Genomic DNA, 21,249 nt, shown 5'->3' with positions numbered 1-21,249 from the left:
TTATTATTTTTAATAATTATTTATAGTTATTTATTATTCTATAACTTATGATTTTGCGTTTTAAACTTTATCATACCCGGATTTCTACTAGACTCTTGTTTGGACAGATTTCTATGGGCTGCTTAACACAGTTGTTTTTATTTTCCCCACAGAACATAGTTTCATTATCCAGTAGATCTGTTATTTCTTTCAAGCTGTTGAGCGATAGTGATACAACCAAACCAAATCAAATTTAGAGCTCTTTCACACTTGCAGCCAGGGCCGCCATCAGGGGGGTACAGGCAGTACACCTGTAAGGGACCCGGAGGTCCCCAGGGGCCAGGATGGCAACCCCCCTTTTTTTTTTTTTATTAAAGGGCCCCGGATGGCAATCCCCCCTTTTTTTTTACAAAACAAAAAATGTAATAATTTTTTTTATATATTTTTTTTATTTCTTTTTTATTTTTATGAAAGGGCCCAGAGGTCTCTCTCTTTCATGGAACTGGCAGGGAAGGGGTTAACACTAGGGGGTGATCAAGGGGTTAACTGTTTCCTATAGGGAGGTCGGGGGGACAGACTGACTGGGAGTAGAGAGAGATCGCTGTTCCTGATCACAAGGAACAGACGATCTCTTTCTCCTCCCCTGTCAGAACGGTGATCTGCCTTGTCTACATGGGCAGATCCCCCTCCTGCCTCTCATCACCCCGATCGAGCCGGCCAAAAAAAGGGGGGTAGCCATCTGGGGCCCTGGGGACCTCTGGGCCCTTTAATAAAAATAAAATATAAACATTTTTTTTTTTTTATATATATATCTTTTTTTAATTTATTTTTATTAAAGGGCCCAGAGGTCCCCAGGGCCCCAGATGGCTACCCCCCTTTTTTTGTCCGGCTCGATCGTGGTGATGAGAGGCAGGAGGGGGATCTGCCTATGTAGACAAGGCAGATCACCGTTCTGACAGGGGAGGAGAGAGAGAACGTCTGTTCCTTGTGATCAGGAACAGCGATCTCTCTCTACTCCCAGTCAGTCCGTCCCCCTGACCTCCCTATAGGAAACAGTTAACCCCTTGATCACCCCCTAGTGTTAACCCCTTCCCTGCCAGTGCCATGTATACAGTGATCAGTGCATTTTTATAGCACTGATCACAGTATTGGTGTCACTGGTCACCAAAAAGTGTCACTTAGGGTCATATTTGTTCCGCCGCAATGTCGCAGTCCCGCTAAAAATCGCCGAACCCCGCCATTACTAGTAAAAACTATAAAAAAAATCCCCAAATCTTTCCCCTATTTTGTAGATGCTATAACTTTTGTGCAAACTAGGGCTGTTACTGATCAAAATTTTTCTGTTCGATTAATCGTTTTTTTTTTATCGATTAATCGACTAATTTCGATTAATTATAACGCACATACAGATCCAACTACTTTTAGCTGATCTCCTTGCAGGCTGATTCCCAGTGCCTCTACCAAAAACTGGAAAAATGGATAGCAGGATACAAAAAACACACAAAGGCAGCGCTCGATGGGAATAGCATTACAACTTTTATAGTCTTCAAGTAGGTAACAAAATAAATATTGCACTGGAGATAAAATCGATGTAGCTACATAAACTGTAAAAATGGTGCGAGTAATACCAAACGGTACCAAAAGCAGTCATAAAAACATGTAGCTAAGTATGATACTGGTATAAAAATGTGTACAACGATACCACTGCTGAATCCAGATGAGGAGAGGTTAACATCAGTCTGTCGGCATGTAGATGTCCCGAGAAGGGAACTATCACAACTCCCAGTGGATGGTTGTAGAATCCCAGGTTGATAGAGGGAAGTGAATGAATGAATGAATGAATGAAAAACTTATAAAGCGCGGCGCATGCGAACTGAATCGCTTCTGGGCGCTAGTTGTTCGTGTCTCATGACATCAAAAGAGCAGAGTTTTGATCCGTCTTCTGAAAGTCAGGTGGTTTTCCTCCAACCGAATGCTGGTTGGTAAAGCGTTCCATAGTCTAGGACCCTGAAAAGCAAACCTTCTTTCTCCTTTGGACTTGTATTTGGTTTTTGGTACCCTGACCAGATTTTGGTCGGTGGATCGCAGAACGCGATTCGAATTGTGAGGTTCTATCTTGTCGCAAAGATATTGCGGAGCCTTCCCATGGATGCACTTATGTGTCAGGCAGAGTGCTTTAAATGCAATTCTGTCCTTTACTGGCAGCCAGTGAAGGGTTCTCAGCGAAGGTGAGATTGATTCCCATTTTTTTTTCCCAGTCACCAGTCTGGCGGCCGTATTCTGAACGACTTGCAGACGAGAGATTTGGTACTTTGGGAGTCCGAGGTAAAGGGCATTTGCATAGTCCAGTCTGGAATTCACGATTGTTCCCACCACGACTGCTACGTCTTCTTTGGGGATAAATGGAATAAGTCTGCGTAGTAGGCGCAACAGATGGTGCGCTCCGCTGACTACTGACCCTATTTGTGCGTCCATTGTCATGAAGGTGTCGAAGATGACCCCGAGACTTTTGACTTTGGAGCTAGGGGTGATGATTTGGCCCAGAATGGGCGGGGGTGTCCAGGTTGTTGCCAGTTGACTCTTTCGGCTGGCGTGAAACATAAGGAGTTCTGTTTTTGAACTGTTGAGTTTAAGATAACTCTTAGTCATCCAGTTTTCTATCAAAGAGAGACATTTCTCTAAACTGAGATGATGATCCTTTTTGTTGCAGATGCGAAAATACAGTTGCGTATCGTCTGCATAAGAGTGATAGAGTAGTTCTTGGCTACTGATAATATCAAAGAGAGGGCGAAGATAGATGTTGAAAAGCACCGGTGACAGGGGGGATCCTTGGGGGACTCCACATGACACCGTGCGCTTTTCCGACGTGAAACAACCCAATTTAACTGTTTGTGATCGGTTTTCAAGAAAGGAAGAAAACCATGGTAAATCACTGTGACGGTATCGGTATGATATCCCCGTCAACGTTCCCTTCTTCCCATAACGAAAATCACCCCAATATTCCACGAGGAGGGATATCCCTGGAATCGCCCAGAAAGCCACACATGCCAAGCTTACTGCTAGAACAAGACACTTTATTGACACAAAAACTCAGCTTATATGTGGTTACAGCCTGTTAGGAACGCCCCCCTCACACAGTGGGGTTTCCCATACAGATTATAGGAGACAAGTCGGAGCCGACCATGCAGACACGTTTCTTTAGATAAAGACATCACTGGAGTTAATTATTACACTGAAGCAATCAGAATAATTAACATCCCACTTCTCTAATCATTTAGCCTGATGATACAATACACATCTTTTAAGGGTAAACACAGATCTTCTTCACACAACACAATAGATCAATTAACGTTTAGAATAGTGAGGGGACATTAGCACGTCAATAACCTGTCAGAGGAATGAATCACACATGAAATTCCTTTCTACCTCTACCCATATGGCTAGCAGGGAGCAGTAAACTGAGACATATAGGCAAATGTATCACAATCACCTTCTGCGACTTCTGCTACCTTGGCTAGTCGCATCAGTAACAGTTTGTGGTCTACCGTGTCAAAGGCTGCGCTTAGGTCCAGCAGAACCAGAAGACAAGATTCTCCTTCGTCTGCGGCCTCGAGGGCATCGTCCCATATTTTGAGTAAGGCCGTTTCTGTCCCGTGTCCGGGACGGAAGCCTGATTGTAATGGATCCAGTAGATTGTGGGTATCTAGATGCTGTTGCAGCTGTTGTACCACTACTTTCTCCATTATCTTGGAGAGAACATTTAGGCCTGTTATGGGACGGCGGTGAGTTGGGTCCTTGGGATCCAGGTTAGGTTTTTTCAAGATGGGCTGGATTGTGCCCTCTTTCAACAGGGATGGCACTGTGCCTTCCTTAAATGACTGGTTTATAAGCTGTGTGATGGGTGGTGCCAGGATGTCGGCACATTCCTTCAGCAGTTTGGTGGGGATGATATCATTGGGCGATGTGCTGTTCCGCAAAGCACCAATGATATTTTTTGTGGTATCGATGGAGATCGGTTCCAGAGTGAACTTTGTTGATTGTAGAGCGTTTCTGTGGGTGTTTTGTGGTTGATTGACGGTGGGGTTGAGGGGGGTATTGTTTTGCATGATGCTTTCCCGGATTCTTTCAATTTTGTTGATGAAGAAATCCGATAGTTCATTGCAGAGCTCTTGGGTGTCTGAGTTGGGGACTTCAAGACATCCTGGATTCATGGTCTGGGTGACCATCTTGAAGAGTTCGCGGGGGCGGTTTAGGGCGCTGTTAATCGCCATAGAAAAATGGTGTTTCTTGGCTTTGAAAATTTCTTTATGATATCGTGTTGTTATTGCCTTGTAGATGATGAGGTTATCCTCTGCAGGACTTCTTTTCCAGGCGGCTTCCGCCCTTCTGCGCTCTTGCTTCAGAAGCGACAGCTGGTTGTTGAACCAGCCGGACTTTCTTTTTCGGATGCAGGCTTTGCGTTTCGGTGCTACTAAATCGGCTGACTGTAGCAGGGCTGCGTTTATGGCGTCCAGTGTATCTGCGGCTGTTTGATGTGGATGGATTGTTTTGATTCTGTTTCCCAAGGTAGATTTGAAGAGTTCCGAATGGAGCTTCTTCTGAGATCTAGCCCAGTGTATTGTCACCGGCTTGGGTGCTTTTATCACTGGGGGAATTTTGGAGATTATGAAATTAATTGCATGGTGGTCTGTCCATGGCAATGGTTCATTTTCTAAAATGCTTATTTTCAGATTTTGTCTGAAAATTAGGTCGAGTGTGTGACCTGAAGCATGTGTTGGCCCGCATATAAGTTTCTGTAGCCCTAATCCCTCCAGGTGATCAATGCAGGCGTCCGCAATGGGATCCTGTGCGGAGTTGGCCCACAGATTAAAGTCCCCGAGCAGCAAAAGGTGTTTGCTGTTAAGGGTATAAGTGGATATAAACTCCGTTAATGATGGCAAAAACTGCGATTTTGGCCCAGGTGGCCTATAGCAGAGGAGAATGTGAACAGTCTCCTGGGGGGAAGTTTGAAGTTGAAGAGTAAGGGTTTCCATGAATGGAAGAGGATTTTGAAGGGCTGGCTTAGTGATTGTAATGCGATTCTTGTGGATCACCGCCAGGCCTCCTCCTCTTTGCCCTATTCTGTTTTCCGTTATAATGCGATAGTTTTCTGGCACCAATTCTCCGAGAATGGTGTTGCAGTCGTCTGAGAGCCAGCTTTCTGTAATAAAGAGGCAGTCTAGATCGTTTTGTAGTAAGAAATCGTGGATTTCTAATCGGTGTTTTACTGCCGATCTTGTGTTGATCAAAGCACATGATATGTGCTCGAGCTGGGTAAAATAGTTAAAATTTTTGATGGTCGATCGTCGATCGAATCTCAAAAGTTGCTCTATTTTTAAGGCCTTTTTGGTGACGGCTGGTAATGCTGTTGCGAATTGTCTCAGACCCCGAATAGAGTCCGCAGAGTATCGCAGATTAGCCATTGTCGCCAGTCACATTGTCGTCAGTCTTTCCTAATTGCGGCGGCCGTGAATGAGGCCTGGTCTGGCGCGGATGCGGGAAGAGCCGCGAGACGCCGGACGTGATGGGTGGAAGACTGTCCAAGTGAGCCGTCACTCGTTGAGTCTTCTCTCCCAGATTGGTCCAGAGGAAGGCGAAAAACCCCAGGCGTGCTGTGCCAATCTGCAGCGATCGGGGGAAAAAATTCCTTCCTGACCCCTTAACGGCGATCGGTGCAACCCTGGATCAATTGGCTAGGGGGGTGTGGTGTACCCTGCCTGGCTGCACTATCCCTGGGGAGAGCCGACTCGTTTGAGAGCGTCCTGCTCTCACTATCCCTGGGGTGAGCAGACAAAGATGAGAGCGTCTGCTGCACCGCTGAATCTATATAGCAAGAGTTCCAACTTTATTAGCTGCAAGCTTGTTCTGGATCAGTGATTGAAAAAAATAATGAAGACTCCTGTCTTACCTCCTGTTTCAAACTCCTGGTTTTTAACTCGCACTTTTGATCAAAGAATGCACTTCTGATCAGAGAGTCCACATGTGAAGCCACCATCAACTGGGAGCCAGCTCCTCTGGGAGCTTGTACAGCCACTTTATACTCACCTGTGAAGTGATAGAGGGAAGTGTAACAGCCCTTGCGTGGGGCAGATAGGAAGGTCCCGCCGGCATGCAGATATGGAGGCACAGCAAAGGAGCCCTTCAGATGGACACGGCAAGCCCCGCCGTTGTCCGTGATGTTACTGGATCTCCGACGGAACTCCCTGAAGGCCCAGAAGCTGGCGGAGAGGTGAGTACCAATCAAAAGAATTTTGATCGATCAAAAAAATTAAAGATTAATCGATTAATTAAAAGTTAATTTGCACAGCCCTAGTGCAAACCAATCAATATACGGAGCTGAAGAACGGGGAGAGCCGTATGTAAACACGGCTTCCCCGTGCTTCACTGTGGCGGCGTATCGATCGAGTGATCCCTTATATAAGGGAGACTCGATCGATGACGTCAGTCCTACAGCCACACCCCCCTACAGTTGTAAACACACACAAAGTGAACCCTAAATGTTACAGTGGCCCCTGTGTTTAACTCCCAAACTGCAACTGTCATTTTCACAATAAACAATGCAATTTAAATGCATTTTTTGCTGTGAAAATGACAATGGTCCCAAAAATGTGTCAAAATTGTCCGAAGTGTCCGCCATAATGTCGCAGTCACGAAAAAAATCGCCGCCATTAGTAGTAAAAAATAAAATAAAAATAAAAATGCAATAAAACTATCCCCTATTTTGTAAACGCTATAAATTTTGCGCGAACCAACCGATAAACGATTATTGCGATTTTTTTTACCAAAAATAGGTAGAAGAATACGTATCGGCCTAAACTGAGGAAAAAAATAATTATATATGTTTTTGGGGGATATTTATTATAGCAAAAAGTAAAAAATATTGCATTTTTTTCAAAATTGTCTCTCTATTTTTGTTTATAGCGCAAAAAATAAAAACCGCAGAGGTGATCAAATACCACAAAAAGAAAGCTCTATTTGTGGGGAAAAAAGGACGCCAATTTTGTTTGGGAGTCATGTCACACGACCGCGCAATTGTCTGTTAAAGCGGCGCAGTCCCGAACTGTAAAAACCCCTTGGGTCTTTAGGCAGCATATTGGTCCGGGGCTTAAGTGGTTAAGCAGAAAGTTTGAAATATAGTTGTTTTTATTTTTTTCCAGAATTGTCGCTCTTTTTTTGTTTATAGCGCAAAAATAAAAACCGCAGAGGTGATCAAATACCCCCCAAATACCTAGGTTCATGCTGCATCTGTTCCCTGCCAGCTCTAACACTGAGAACTGAGCGATCTAACACCGCTGATTGTCCGGTTCGCAGAGCTCCCTGAGCAGAGAGCTGGTGACTGTTAGTCACAATTCTCCCCCCACGCTCACTGGAGTGCTCGGCTATGGGGGGGGGCAGAAGCCCCTGGCTCAGTCTCTCAGCGGTTTCCTGAGAGGCAGAGCCAGGTGCCGGTCCAGGCATGTGGGAGGATCCTGACTTCATAGTTGCGATCTTGCCCGAGTCTGGATCGGCTCTGTGACGTCAGCCAGCAGGAGAAGTACAGCCAAATGAGCTTTGGCTGTACTTCTCCTTTAAGCCCGCAGCTCAACTGTCTATTTTTATTACCCCCTGACTGCCCATGGGCCCCTATGCAGTTGTTTACAAATGTCAGCTTTTATTCAGATGGATTGAACATTTGTTTCTCCAAAAGGAATTAAAGAAACTAGTTGAAAATGCATAAAATTATTTAAAGTGGAGGTCCACCATATAAAATTAAAATAAAAAATTACACCAAAATTTTACAAAAAAAATAGAATTTTTTATTTATATTTTACTTACCAGAAATTGCGGTTGCTATGTGGATCATCCTAATCTGCCTCTTCCTAGTCCGCGGCTGGTCTTTATTCTTGCCTTGTCTTCTGGTGAATGGTGCGCGCTGCCTTCTGGGAACTGTGTGTATCCCATAGAGCAGCCGCCCATTCATACAGCGCGCATGCGCAGTAGGAAACGGGCAGTGAAGCCGCAAGGCTCCACTGCCTGTTGCCCTTAGTGAGGATGGCAGGGCCAGGACCTGCAACGATCGAGGGATCAGCCCCGGGGGACCAAAATCGTGGGCGCCTAGGACAGGTAAGTGTCCTTATTAAAAGTCAGCAGCTACAGTGTTTGTAGCTGCCAGTGCTGACTTTGAAAAAAAAAAATTGTGGGTGGAACCCCGCTTTAAGCAGGGTTGGACTTAAATCTTGTGCTCATTTACTTAAAGTAGTTGTAAAGGTTCGAATGTTTTTTTTTTGTAAATAACAAACATGTCATTCTTACCTCCACTGTGCAGTTCATTTTGCACAGAGTGGCCCCGATCCTCCTCTTTGGGGGTGCCACGGTGGCTGTCCCAGCTCCTCCCCGCAAGAGCGAACCCCCTTCTGGGAAGTGCTCTCCCGAGGGGGTTACCTTGTGGGCGCGCCCCCGTATCATACAGTCGGCGTCCAATGGCTGCGCTGCTATCAATCTATCCAATGAAGAGCCGAGAAGCCCGGGCAAAGACCGAGTGCGTTCGTGATGCGGGACTTTCCAGTGCTCAGGTAAGTAAAACGGGGAGCCGGTAAAGGACAGACATTTTTTCACCTCCGCCCCAAAAAAATATATATTTATAGCCAGCAGCTACAAATACTGCAGCTGCTGACTTTTAATATTAGGACACTTACCTGTCCTGGAGTCCAGCGCCGTCCGCAGCAGAGGACGAGCCATCCTCAGTGAGGGAACCAGGAAGTGAAGCGCTCCTGCTTCACTGCCCGATTCCCTACGGCGCATGCGCGAGTCGCACAGCGGCGTCCTCACTGGTTCCCGTTGTGTTCTGGGAGCCGAGTGTTTCCCAGAACACAACGGAGGCGGGGGAGGGGGGGGGCGGCAAGTGACGTACTCCCCGCAGAGTCCCCGCAGAGAGGACTCCAGGAAGTGGGTGCAAGTACCTGTCTTTGACAGGTATCTGCACCCCCCTGAAAGGTGTCAAATGTGACACCGGAGGGGGGAGCGTTCCGATGAGCGGAAGTTCCACTATAGGGTGGAGCTCCGCTTTAATGCATAGGATGCATTAAGGTGAAAAAACTTCAAAGTTTACAGCCCTTTTAACCACTCAAGGACCGCTGCACGACGATATACGTCGGCAGAATTGCACGGCTGGGCACATTAACGTATATGTACGTTGCCCTTTAAGCCCAGCCGTGGGGTCGCGGGCGCGTCTGCGACCCGGTCCGAAGCTCTGTGACCGCGGGATCTGCGGACCCGATCGCCGCTGGAGTCCCACGATCGGTCCCCAGAGCTGAACGGGGAGAGCTGTGTGTAAACACGGCTTCCCCGTTCTTCACTGTGGCGCCGTAATCGATCATGTCATCCCTTTTTATAGGGGGACACAATCGACGTCACACCTACAGCCACACCCCCCTACAGTTGTAAACACACTTCAGGTCACACATAACCCCATCAGCGCCCCCTTGTGGTTAACTCCCAAACTGCAATTGTAATTTTTACAGTAAACAGTGCATTTTAAATGCATTTTTTACTGTGAAAATAACAATGGTCCCAAAAATGTGTCAAAATTGTCCGAAGTGTCCGCCATAATGTCACGGAAAAAAATCGCTGATCGCCGCCATTAGTAGTAAAAAAAAAATAATTAATAAAAATGCAATAAAACTATCCCCTATTTTGTAAACGCTATAAATTTTGCGCAAACCAATCGATAAATGCTTTTTTACCAAAAATATGTAGAAGAATACGTATCGGCCTGAACTGAGGAAAAAAAATGTTTTTATATATTTTTGGGGGATATTTATTATAGCAACAAGTAAAAAATATTGAATTTTTTTCAAAATTGTCGCTCTATTTTTGTTTATAGCGCAAAAAATAAAAACTGCAGAGGTGATCAAATACCACCAAAAGAAAGCTCTATTTGTGGGGAAAAAAGGATGCCAATTTTGTTTGGGAGCCACTTCGCACGACCGCGCAATTGTCAGTTAAAGCGACGCAGTCCCGATTTGCAAAAAGGGGCCTGGTCCTTTAGCTGCATTTTGGTCCGGGTCTTAAGTGGTTAAAGTTCATTTAAAGCTACAGTACATGGCTATCTACGACTATTCCATCCACAGCGTGACAACATTGCTGTGTGATTTCAATGCAGAACAAACAGTGTTGTCACCCTATTACAGGAAGTGGGAAAATAGCAAATCTACTGGCAGGATCAACAGGTAATATATCTTTGTTTTTCAATTTTGGCCATAGTTACACTTTCAATAAGCACTGTCAGGTTTTATGTGTTGCTTCCATCTCCCAAAAGCAGTAATGCCTCACCTTGTAAATATAATCAACCTTTCCCTTTGGGGTCTTGTGTATGGAAACATTTATATCGATTTTATGAAGTGGAGCCTAGTTTACTGATTTTGCTTAAAGCGGAGCTCCACCCTAAAGTGGAACTCACGCTGATCGGAACCCGCCCCCCCTCCGGTGTCACATTTGACACCTTTCAGGGGGAGGGGGGTGCAGATACCTGTCTAAAGACAGGTATTTGCACCCACTTCCGGCCACACGCTACGGGCAAAAGACAGGTTTTTCTGACTTCCCGTCTGTCGCCCGTTGTGTGCTGGGAACACTCGGCTCCCAGCACACAGCGTGTGAGCCAATCGACGGGCGCAGCGCGACTCGCGCATGCGCCGTAGGGAACCGGGTAGTGAAGCCGGAGCGCTTCACTTCCTGGTTCCCTCACTGAGGATGGCGGGGGGAGCAGCAGAGTGACGGGCGATCGCTCATCCTCTGCTGCGGACGGCGCTGGACTCCAGGACAGGTAAGTGTCCTAATATTAAAAGTCAGCAGCTGCAGTATTTGTAGCTGCTGGCTTTTAATATTTTTTTTTAATGGCACATCTGCTTTAAAGCAGTACTATAGCCAAAAAAAAAAAAAATTGTTCCCCCGTAACATTCTTTTAGTACCTTTTACCTGCCAGTAGATTTGTTGGATTCCCACTTCCTGTAACAGAGTGACAACACTAATCCCCCTGCAGTGAAATCACTATGGCGTTGTCACCCTATGGAATTTAAGTATAATGCCGCGTACACATGACCGCTTTTCATGACGAGAAAAATGCAATTTTTTTAATTGGTCGTTAAAAACGGTCTCCAGAGCATTTTTCTCGACGCGAAAAATGGCAAATTTAGAAACTGCTCTATTTTTTCGCATTGTTTTTCACGTCGTTGTTTTTCTTGTCGTGAAAAATGGTTGTGTGTAGGCTTTAACGATGGGGAAAAAAATGCGCATGCTCAGAAGCAAGTTATGAGATGGTGTCGCCATTCGAATGGAACTTCCCCTTTATAGTGCCGTCGTACGTGTTGTACGTCACCGCGCTTTGCTCGAGCATTTTTTATCACGATCGTGTGGGTTTTTTTTTTTTTTTTTACTGAGCTTTAAAAAGGAACTGCAGTCTGCTCACATAGGGCCAGATTCACAAAGGAGATACGACGGAGTATCTCAGATACTCTGTCGTATCTCTCAGAGTATCTCTGCGACTGATTCGTAAGAACCAGTTATGCATAGATATCCCTAAGATCCGACAGGTGTAATTGTTTTACACTGTCGGATCTTAGGATGCAGTACCGCGGCCGCCGCTGGGGGAAGTTTGCGTCGTAAACCAGCGTCGGGTATGCAAATTAGCAGTTACAGCGATCCACAAAGGTTTTTCCCGTCGTTACGCCGGCGCAAGTGTTAGATTCCCGTCGCACAGATAGGGCTGCTATTAACATGGTGTAAAATTACTCCAACATGTTAAAGTATGCCCGTCTTTCCCGCGTCACTTTTGAATTTTTTTGTTTTCCCGGCGTAAGTACGTTACGCACGTCGCGATTCTCAACACGTCGGCGCGTCGTAATTGCGCGCAAAGCACGTTGGGAAATACGCGAACGGAGCATGCGCAGTACGTCCGGCGCGGGAGCGCGCCTAATTTAAATGGTACCCGCCCCATTTGAATTGGGCCGCCTTGCGCCGGACGTGTTTACGATACACCGCCGCAAGTTTCCAGGTATGTGCTTTGTGGATCGGGCACTAAAACTGAAAACTTGCGGCTGTGTAACGTAAACGGCTTACGTTACACGGGCGCAATTGTACCTGAATCTGGCCCATAATTTGTAATAAAAACCATATAGTATACATCATTCTTATGCTACGGATGAATTAATTTTGTAGGCAGAAGGAAGAGTACAAATAAATGTCGCTTCATCCAATCCTGGGCTGTGTAGAGGGAATAGGTGAAGAATAGGAAGAGGTGAAGATTAGTGACAGTCAGCTCAGTGGTATTGCAGAGGTAGAGAGCTGAGATGAGGGAACCCATACCTCCAATCCTATTACCATAAACCCTTCAGCCTTGTCCTATATGAAGAATGTCTTCTGAGTTTATACCAGGTCACCCAGGAGAGGAAGACATCAGAGAAGTGATACAAATGTATTATTTACTTTATAACATTGATCATCCATTCTATAAAAAGGATACAATATAAAAATTGTTTGTAAACAAAAAAAAAGGCTACAATATATCAGTATACTACTAAAAATAGATTAGATTACATTTGTTTATATATTTTTTCCTTTCCTTTCCTGGTTAAACCCCATACACACTATTAGATTTGTTGTCGGAATTTCCGACAACAAATGTTGGATAGCATGCTTTCAAATGTTCCGACAACAAATGTGTGATGTCGTGTGTACACAAGTCCATCAGAAAAAAATCCAAAGTACAAACACGCATTTTCCTAACCAATGCTAACCATAAGACAACATTAGCAGAAGTTGCCCAAAGGGTGGCGCTAAAGAGCTTAAAAAACACGTAGTTTAGTGTATGTTGGCTGAAAAAGTTCTGCCGTCTGTGTGCAGAACAAATTCACGGCCAACGCCCTTCGCACAAAATTCCACAGATTTGTTCGATGGAAATCCGATCGTGTGTATGAGTCTTAAAGGGCCTCTTCACATGGGCGGACCAATCGGGTCCACCTGTCCATTTTCCCAGCGGACCCAATCAGATCCTCCAGTCTCCTCTATGGAGCAGCAGTTTCCCATCTGTCTGATGTATCGGATTGGACGGAGAGTGAGTTGTGTCTGGGTGTCCTCTGCATAAATGGACACGGATCAGCCATCCGCCTTCTCAGCGGAGATCAGCAGAGCAGGCGGACTCCAGCGAAGCCCCCCCCCCCCCCCCCCCGTGTGTAGGGGAATAAGGCTCCATTCACATTTGGTGTTTTGGGATCTCGAACCGCACTACAATCACAAAATGCAGGCTCAGGTGCCATTATTTTCAATAAGAGCAGTGCGGTTTTACCTCGATTGTCGCGTGATTTATCGTGCGCCAATCGCAGCAAGTCACATCGCGTGGAGCTTGTCACCCAAAATGGAGCAGGAGCTTCTTTTGCACGACAAGCTGCACACAATGTGAATTTTGCGTGATAAATCATGCAATGATCGCAGCAAAATCGCATTTTAGGTGCTATTGAAAATAATGGCACCTGAGCCAGCATTTTGCAATGGTAATGCGTTTTCAGATTGTGGGCAGAATCGCAGCGAGATCCTAAAACGCCAAATGTGAATGTAGCCTTAGGCCCCGTACACACAATAGAATCCATCCGCTGAAAAATCCCAGCGAATGGGTTTCAGCGGATAGATCCTATGGTGTGTACACGCCAGCGGATCTGTTTCCGCGGATATTTCTCCCCTGGGATGGATTCCAGCAGATCGAATATTTGCTGACATGCCAAACAAATCTCTGCTGGAATCCATCCCAACGGATGGATCCGCTGGTCTGTATAGACTCACCGGATCCATCCGTCCGAAGGGATCCCCCGCATGCGTCGTAATGATTAGACGCATTCGTGGAATTCCTAATCGCGGCGACGGCGCGACACGTCATCGCCAGAGGATTTCGGCGCGGATTTCAATGCGATGGTGTTTACACTCCATCGCATGAAAATCCGCCGAAATCCTCGAGAGGATTTATCCGCGGAAACGGTCCGCTGGACCATATTCGCGGATAAATTCTCTCGTGTGTATGGGGCCTAAGGCCGTTCCGGATGCATTTTTGCAAGTGTGGGTTTTGTATGCATATTTACTGCATTCCAGTGCACCTGAAATGTGTTTCCAAAGTTTCCTGGAGGTGGGGGGTGATCCGGTGCATTTTCCATGCATTTTGCCACATTCCACTACAGTTTTTTCTGCACTGGAACTGACCGAACTGGTATGAACTAGGGCTAGGTCATAGGAACCCATTTAATCTACTGTCCATATGCAGGAAAAAATGCACTGGACTACGTCTGAAACCACAGAAACACAGTCTGGATGCGTTCCAGATGCGTTATTGCATGCAGGGTTTGATGCGTTCTGGTGCATTTTTGATGCGTTTCAGTGCTTTTTCCCTTTTTTTTCTTCATCCTCAATAAGGGCATGTGCGTTCTGGTGTGTTTTTAATGCATTTAGATGTTTTCCGGTGCGTTTTTGATGAGTTTTGCAGTACAGTTCAGGGCATAAAAAAATGCAGCATGTTCTACTTTTTCATTCCTGCACTGGAACTGGCCGCACCGGTGTGAACTAGGTCCTTAGACCCCATATAACCTGCTGTCCATGTGTTGTTTTCATGCATTAAAAATCGCACTGGACTCTATCTGGTGTGGACCAGCCATAAGGCCGCATTGCAAATTTTCAAAGCCCGATTCTAACGTAATTCCATGGGCCGCACATAGGGCAGCTTATTCACTTGAATGGTCAACGCTGTATCCTGGCCTATGCCAACAAGGCCCAGGCCTAGGGCAGCACTTTGCAGGGGGGCAGCACGGAAAGAGTCCCCGCCGGCTTGTGCTACACAGTGTAAGGCAAAATGCTTCTAATTTTGACTGTCCTATCAGCCTGGAACACAAACCTCCCTCACTGTGCTTTATGTTTTCTGCTGCACCATTGGCATGGTTATATCTTCTTAGTCCTCTCCATAAAATTATCAGAAATTTTTGCTTAAAGTAGAACTATAGGCAACACTTTTTTTTTTCATTTTGGATAGAGTAAGGGAGGGTTATAGCCCCTGTCAGTTTATTTTTACCATCCCTATCCCATTGCAGAGATTTCCCTTCACTTCCTGCCCCATAGCCAAACAGGAAGTGAGAGGAAATCTATGCAAATTAAGGGAATCCAATGCCCCATCCCCCCAGGCTATCAGAACTAGTGTCCCAACTCAAAAATTTCAGGGTGTGCCTTAAACAGAAAGGGGTGTGACCTTGACAGGAAGGGGTGTGTCATATTTAAATTAGGGGGTGTACTAGTTTAGTCAGGCCTAGGGCAGCACAAAACCTAAATACACTACTGCCTATGGGCATTTGTCACCCATGAAAGAAGCTCCTGCTCCTTTTCGGGTGACAAGTTTCACCTAATTTTTAAAGGCGCGGGTTACTGTGATTGCTGTATGACGCTGTCGTGTGACAATGGCGGCAGAATCGCATCACATTTGGGGTAGGCATTAAAGGATGATGGCACACAAACGTGCGTCGCGTATTGTGCAGCAATTGCTACATGATTGCAGTCTTCTCTTCTCTACATCTGTCCAGAATGTATATAGCTTGTCTGAACTGTCAGAAAAATGGGGGGGGGGGGGGAGCTGAAGTTAAAGTGGAGGTTCACCCTAAAAACGATTTTTTTTACATTAATAGTACAATAGTAAGGACATTTCATTTTGGCAGTTTTTTTTTTTTTGCTCTGTACTTACCTTTTATATTCAGATTTTGTCCAGGGCTTCCACGTTCTGATGACTCCGGGACTGGGCGTTCCTATCCCAGCCTCAGGGTTCCGATGACTGCGGGACTGGGCGTTCCTATCCTCCCGTTCGATGATTGACGGCTTGTGAAACAGGTGACCTGTCGCACAACGCGCGTCACCAGATTTCCGGAAATACCCGAGCTAAGTGTCGGCACTATACGTATAGTGCCGACTCGCAGCTCGGCTCTTTCCCGACGTCTGGTGACGCGCGTTGTGCGACAGGTCACCAATTCACAAGACGTCAATCATCGAACGGAAGGATAGGAACGCCCAGTCACGCAGTCATCGGAACCCGGAAGCCCTGGACAACATCAGGATATAAAGGTATGTACCGAGAAAAAAAAAAAAAAAAACTCCCGAAATTTATTGTCCTTAGTATGCTGGATCTGCCAGATGCAATTTAAAGTGGAGGTTCACCCAAAAAATCTATTTTTAACATTAGATTGGGGATCATTTTACTAAGCAGAATCGGGTGTTTTTTTTTTAAATGAATGCCGTACTTACCGTTTTAGAGATCGATGTTCTCCCGCCGCTTCCGGGTATGGGCTGCAGGACTAGGCGTTCCTATTTGATTGACAGCCTTCTGACGGTCGCATACAGCGCGTCACGCTCAACATGTTTCGCTTTACAAAGCTTCTTCAGGAGATTCAGGTGTGCATGCTATAGGTGACAAAGAGGACAAAGGTGAATACTCATGTTGTTGATTTGATGGAAAGCATATCCAACTGTTTTCCAAATGCTTTCCATCAAATCATCAACATGAGTATTCATCGTTGTCCTCTTTGTCACCTATAGCATGCACACCTGAATCTCCTGAAGAAGCTTTGTAAAGCGAAACATGTCGAGCGGTAGTGTGTGTATATATGCCATTTGAATAGAACAAATGAATTTTGGATAAGGATGGAATATTTTCCTCATGTTTTTTATTGTTGTAATAAAATGTACCAATTTTATTTATTTGTGATTGTTATTACTTTCTCTTATTGAACACCTTAAAAGTCCAGAGGTTTGTCACCTCTCCTTCCTTCCTGTTCTGTGCCCCATTGATGGTGTCATTGGGAGGAAGTGTGCCCCATCATTTGTGCAAATTGGGCCCCATTGTTGGTGTCATTGGTAGGAATTGTGCCCTGTAGTTGGTGTCAGTAGATAAAATAGTACACTAAGGCCGGGTACACACGAACAAACATGTACGGTGAAAGCGGTCCGTCAGACCGTTTTCACCGTACATGTCTGCCAGAGGGCTTCTGTACGATGGTTGTACACACCATCGTACAGAAGTCCGCGCGTAAACAATACGCGGGGCGTGTCCGCGTCGTCGCCGCGACGATGACGCGGCGATGACGCGGAGACGTGGGCGGGCCTGCCATTTAAAGGCTTCCACGCATGCGTCAAAGTCATTCGACGCATGTGAGGGACGGCGGGCGCTCGGACATGTACGGTAGGTCTGTACTGACGACCGTACATGTCCGAGCGGGCAGGATTCCAGCGGACGGTTTTAAAACACGTCCAGGAATATTTGCCCGCTGGGAAAAGGCCCGGCGGGCAAATGTTTGCTGGAATTCGGCCCGCTCGCGCCCACACACGACCGAACATGTATGCTGAAACTGGCCCGCGGACCAGTTTCAGCATACATGTTTGGTCGTGTGTACGGGGCCTAAGGGCCAGATGAAAGTGAGCAAAAGGCTGCATTCCCCGTCCCTGGGCCACATTTTGGAGACCACTGGTCTAAAGGGTATCCGAAAGGTGAGAGTTCCACAAGAATTGAATACACCCAGCATAATGTTTATTAAAAAAGATCTAAAGTATAATAAAAAATTATTTTTAAATATAAAATATTGTTTTCCAAAAAAATTACTACCTTTTAGTCTACCCGACTGGCTGGTGGTGTCTTTAAGAAGATGAGTTGGCTAGGTAGGTTGTCAAGCAAGCAGAGGGTCCTTTGACAGCCTACTTGATATCTATGTGGTAGATGTATGTTGCAGCAAAGTTGGATTTCAAGATGAAAAGAATTCAATGATGGAAAGGGTCATAGGTGTGCGCAATCTATTGCATTAGGGTGTGCACCCCAAAGCTCCAACATATATGCGTTTGACATATTTTCCGGCCTCTTCCCCGCTCTCCATCCTGAAACAATGGGAGAAAGGGGGAGCAAGGGAGCACATGGGGGACCAGGTCAACAGAAGGAAGAGGAACAGGGAAAGGAGGGGTGGCATATAATAGTACCGATCCCCTATATTTTCCTCCTGTGGCAGCTGAATTTTGACAAAAGGGAGAGGAGAAGCCTACTTTCAGCTGCTGCAGGAGGAAAAATACAGATGGGTTCCACTAAATTACACCCCTGTTGCCTCTCCTGTTTAGGTTCTGAAGACCGGCAAGGAAGAATTGTGGTTTACCTGTCACCTGCCCACCATTGACAGGTTGCCACCCCCAGGATTAGGGTGTGCCCAGGCACACCTGGCACACCCCTTGCGCACGCCTATGGAAAGGGTAAAACTTTTTGAGGCTGCTCTTCATCAATATGGGGTAACACATGAGGTCTCCAGCGAAAAGTATATATAGCTAGATTCAGAGAGCTGTGCCTATCTTTAGGCGGGCGTAGCGTATCTTAGATACACTACGCCACCGTAAGTTAGAGCGGCAGGTCCTGTATTCACAAAGAAGTTGCGCTCTAACTTACGGCGGCGTAGTGTAACTGGGTCGGCGTAAGCCCGCCTAATTCAAAATAGGCTGGTTGGGGGCATGTTCTATGCTAAATACTCATGACCCCACATATTTGACGTTTCTAACGAATGGCGCATGCGCCGTCCGTGAAAGTATCCCAGTGTGCATGCTCAAAATTACGACGCAAATAATCCATGCTATTGACGTGAACGTAAATTACGTCCAGCCCCATTCACGGACGACTTACGCAAACTACGTAAAACGTGAAAAATTTGACGCGGTTCCGACGTCCATACTTAACATTGGCTGCGCCATCTTTTTGGTGGTTTATCTTTACGCCTGAAAACGCCTTACGTAAACGGCGTATCTTTACTGCGACGGGCGTGCGTACGTTCGTGAATAGGCGTATCTCGCTGATTTACATATTCTAGGCGTAAATCAGCGTACACGCCCCTAGCGGCCAGCGTAAATAGGCAGCTAAGATACGACGGCGTAGGAGACTTATGCCGGTCGTATCTTAGCAACATTTAAGCGTATCTCAGTTTGAGCATACGCTTAATGTTACGACGGCGCGGATTCGGAGTTACGAACGGCGTATCTACTGATACGCCGTCGTAACTGTACCTGAATCCGGCTAATAGGCTATACAAAAGATCAGAGTGCCACAACAATTAAATGTTTAGCAGAAGGTTTATTAAACAGGGTGCAAATTATAAAATATTTTTTATATCTTTATTGTAGTTTATTTGGTTTTTGGTCACTAATTTACGTGGGATTGGAACCTATTGGTTCCTATATTTTCTTTCATAAAATATAATTTTTCAAAAAAAATGATTACCCTTTTATCATTCAGATTCTGTCCGGCCAGTGGTCCTTCAAGGAGGTGAGTTGGTTAGGTTGGTTGTCAGGCCTACTTGATATCTATGTAGTAGATGTGTGTTGCAGGAGCATTGGTGGACTTCCAAGGTGGAGGGACACGGAGCATGGAGGGGGGAGAGCAGAATGGAGGACGGCAGCGGCACGCAGGGGAAGAGCAGAACGGCAGCGGCACGGAGGGGGGACACAGAGCATGGAGGGGAGAGCAGAACAGAGGACAGCAGCGGCACGGAGGGGGGACACAGAGCATGGAGGGGGAGAGCAGAACGGATGGGGGAACTGGAGGAGGATACAGGGAAAGTCAGGTATCGGTAAAGTATCGGAGCATTTTCCCCGGGTACAAGTACTCAGGGAAATGCTTGGTATCGGTCCCGATACCGATACTAGTATCGGTATCGGGACAACCCTAATCTAAATGGTCCATACTTGGCCAATTTTTTTCAAATATTTCAAGTTGGCAAGTCACTTCCCACCTATCTGATCATCAATATCTTCTTTTCTTCTCCATGAAGGTCTCCAAAATGTGTGAAGAGATCAAGACCTACATTGAAGGCAACTCCGGAGAGGACCCTCTCGTAAAGGGCATTCCAGAAGACAAGAACCCATTCAAGGAGAAGGGAGGATGTGTCATTGCCTAACTGACCCCCCTCTAGGACTGTTTTCTTCAGTCGTACAATGGTGTAGATAACTCTTTGGCTATTTTCTGGCTCATTTATATAACCCGATGCTGTACCGCGTGGAAATTCACGGGAGTCCTGAGGGTTTGCACTGCACTCACCCATACTCTGAGGCCCAGCGATCGGCATGGGCGCCAAACTCAGAACCGAGAATGTAACTAATCTTACCTCTACCTTAGGGTTAATGTGTTGCTTTATGGGTTGTATTAGTTTGTTTTAATAAAATACGTGTCTGTAAATCTAACCCATTGCCTTTATTTTAGTGTTTAAAAATCAAATGCATATCATAAATGCTGATGGCGACATCAGGTGAATCCGTTTTTTGGTGATACTGACACTTATAAATGTCCGAAAAATGGAAAAAGAAGCACTCACATTGCCACATCCGTAAATTTGAGAGGAAAAAAAGAAAAAAGGGTATTGAGAGTAACCATAGGTCGGACTTTAGAGGCATAGAAAACAATGGAGAAATTTTAAAAATAACTATATTTATTGAAAGAAATGCATAATATAGCCAGAATGTTCAAAAAATGTTAAAAGTCATATAAAATGATACAATTTGTACAGTGAGCCCTTGTGCGTCAACGCGTTTCACCGTTAGGCTTTTTCAGGACACGATCAAGGTTCAAAGAGGTAGCAAAAAAGAAAGCGAGTCTCACTGTCTGAAATGAAACATATTCGAATTACAAATCCGATAAATAGCATATACCGTATATACTCGAGTATAAGCCAAGTTTTTCAGCCCTTTTTTTAGGGCTGAAAATAACCCCCACGGCTTATACTTGAGTCAGTGTACCTATCGGATCGTGGGCGTCCATTTTTCAAAAGTTGCGGCTTCCCCCTGGTCCGCGATAGTATCCAACACATGGAATAATTCCAAGGGACTGCATAAAGGTGGCCAAAAGGCAGCTAACTCTGGTAAACAGTATAAGAATAGAAATTGACAATGTGATCCTGATGTGAGTGGTAACAAAAATGTATAAAGTCAAAGGATAAAAATACCTACTGGCACCATACTTAGATTGTTTCTAAACAGGGGCAGGTAGACGTCTCACGCAGACAGCATCAAGCAGATGACCATACCATGAAGTGCTTTAGAGCCGGAGTCCAATTAGGGAATACAAAAAAAAAATACGTTTTTGAACGCTCTGACTATATATATGTATTTTTTACAATAAATATTGTTATTTTTTCAGTTTCTCCATTGTTTTCTATGCCTCTAAAGTCC

General features: G+C 45.6%; 1 protein-coding gene across 4 annotated transcripts in view; it reads left to right on the top strand.

Moving 5' to 3' along the window:
* Positions 1-20,265, top strand: part of GNGT1 (G protein subunit gamma transducin 1) — a 90,199-nt gene extending 69,934 nt beyond the window's left edge. For all 4 annotated transcript variants that reach the window (XM_040352327.1, XM_040352325.1, XM_040352326.1 and 1 more), the window contains one exon: positions 19,857-20,265. In XM_040352327.1, coding sequence (XP_040208261.1) covers positions 19,857-19,982 — 126 coding nt within the window. In that variant the 3' untranslated portion in view covers positions 19,983-20,265. The remainder of the gene's footprint in view (positions 1-19,856) is intronic.
* Positions 20,266-21,249: the final 984 nt, after the last annotated feature.

Source organism: Rana temporaria, chromosome 5, assembly GCF_905171775.1.
Source record: "Rana temporaria chromosome 5, aRanTem1.1, whole genome shotgun sequence".
Classification (NCBI taxonomy): Eukaryota; Metazoa; Chordata; class Amphibia; order Anura; family Ranidae; genus Rana; species Rana temporaria.
This window is presented reverse-complemented; position numbering and strand designations above follow the sequence as displayed.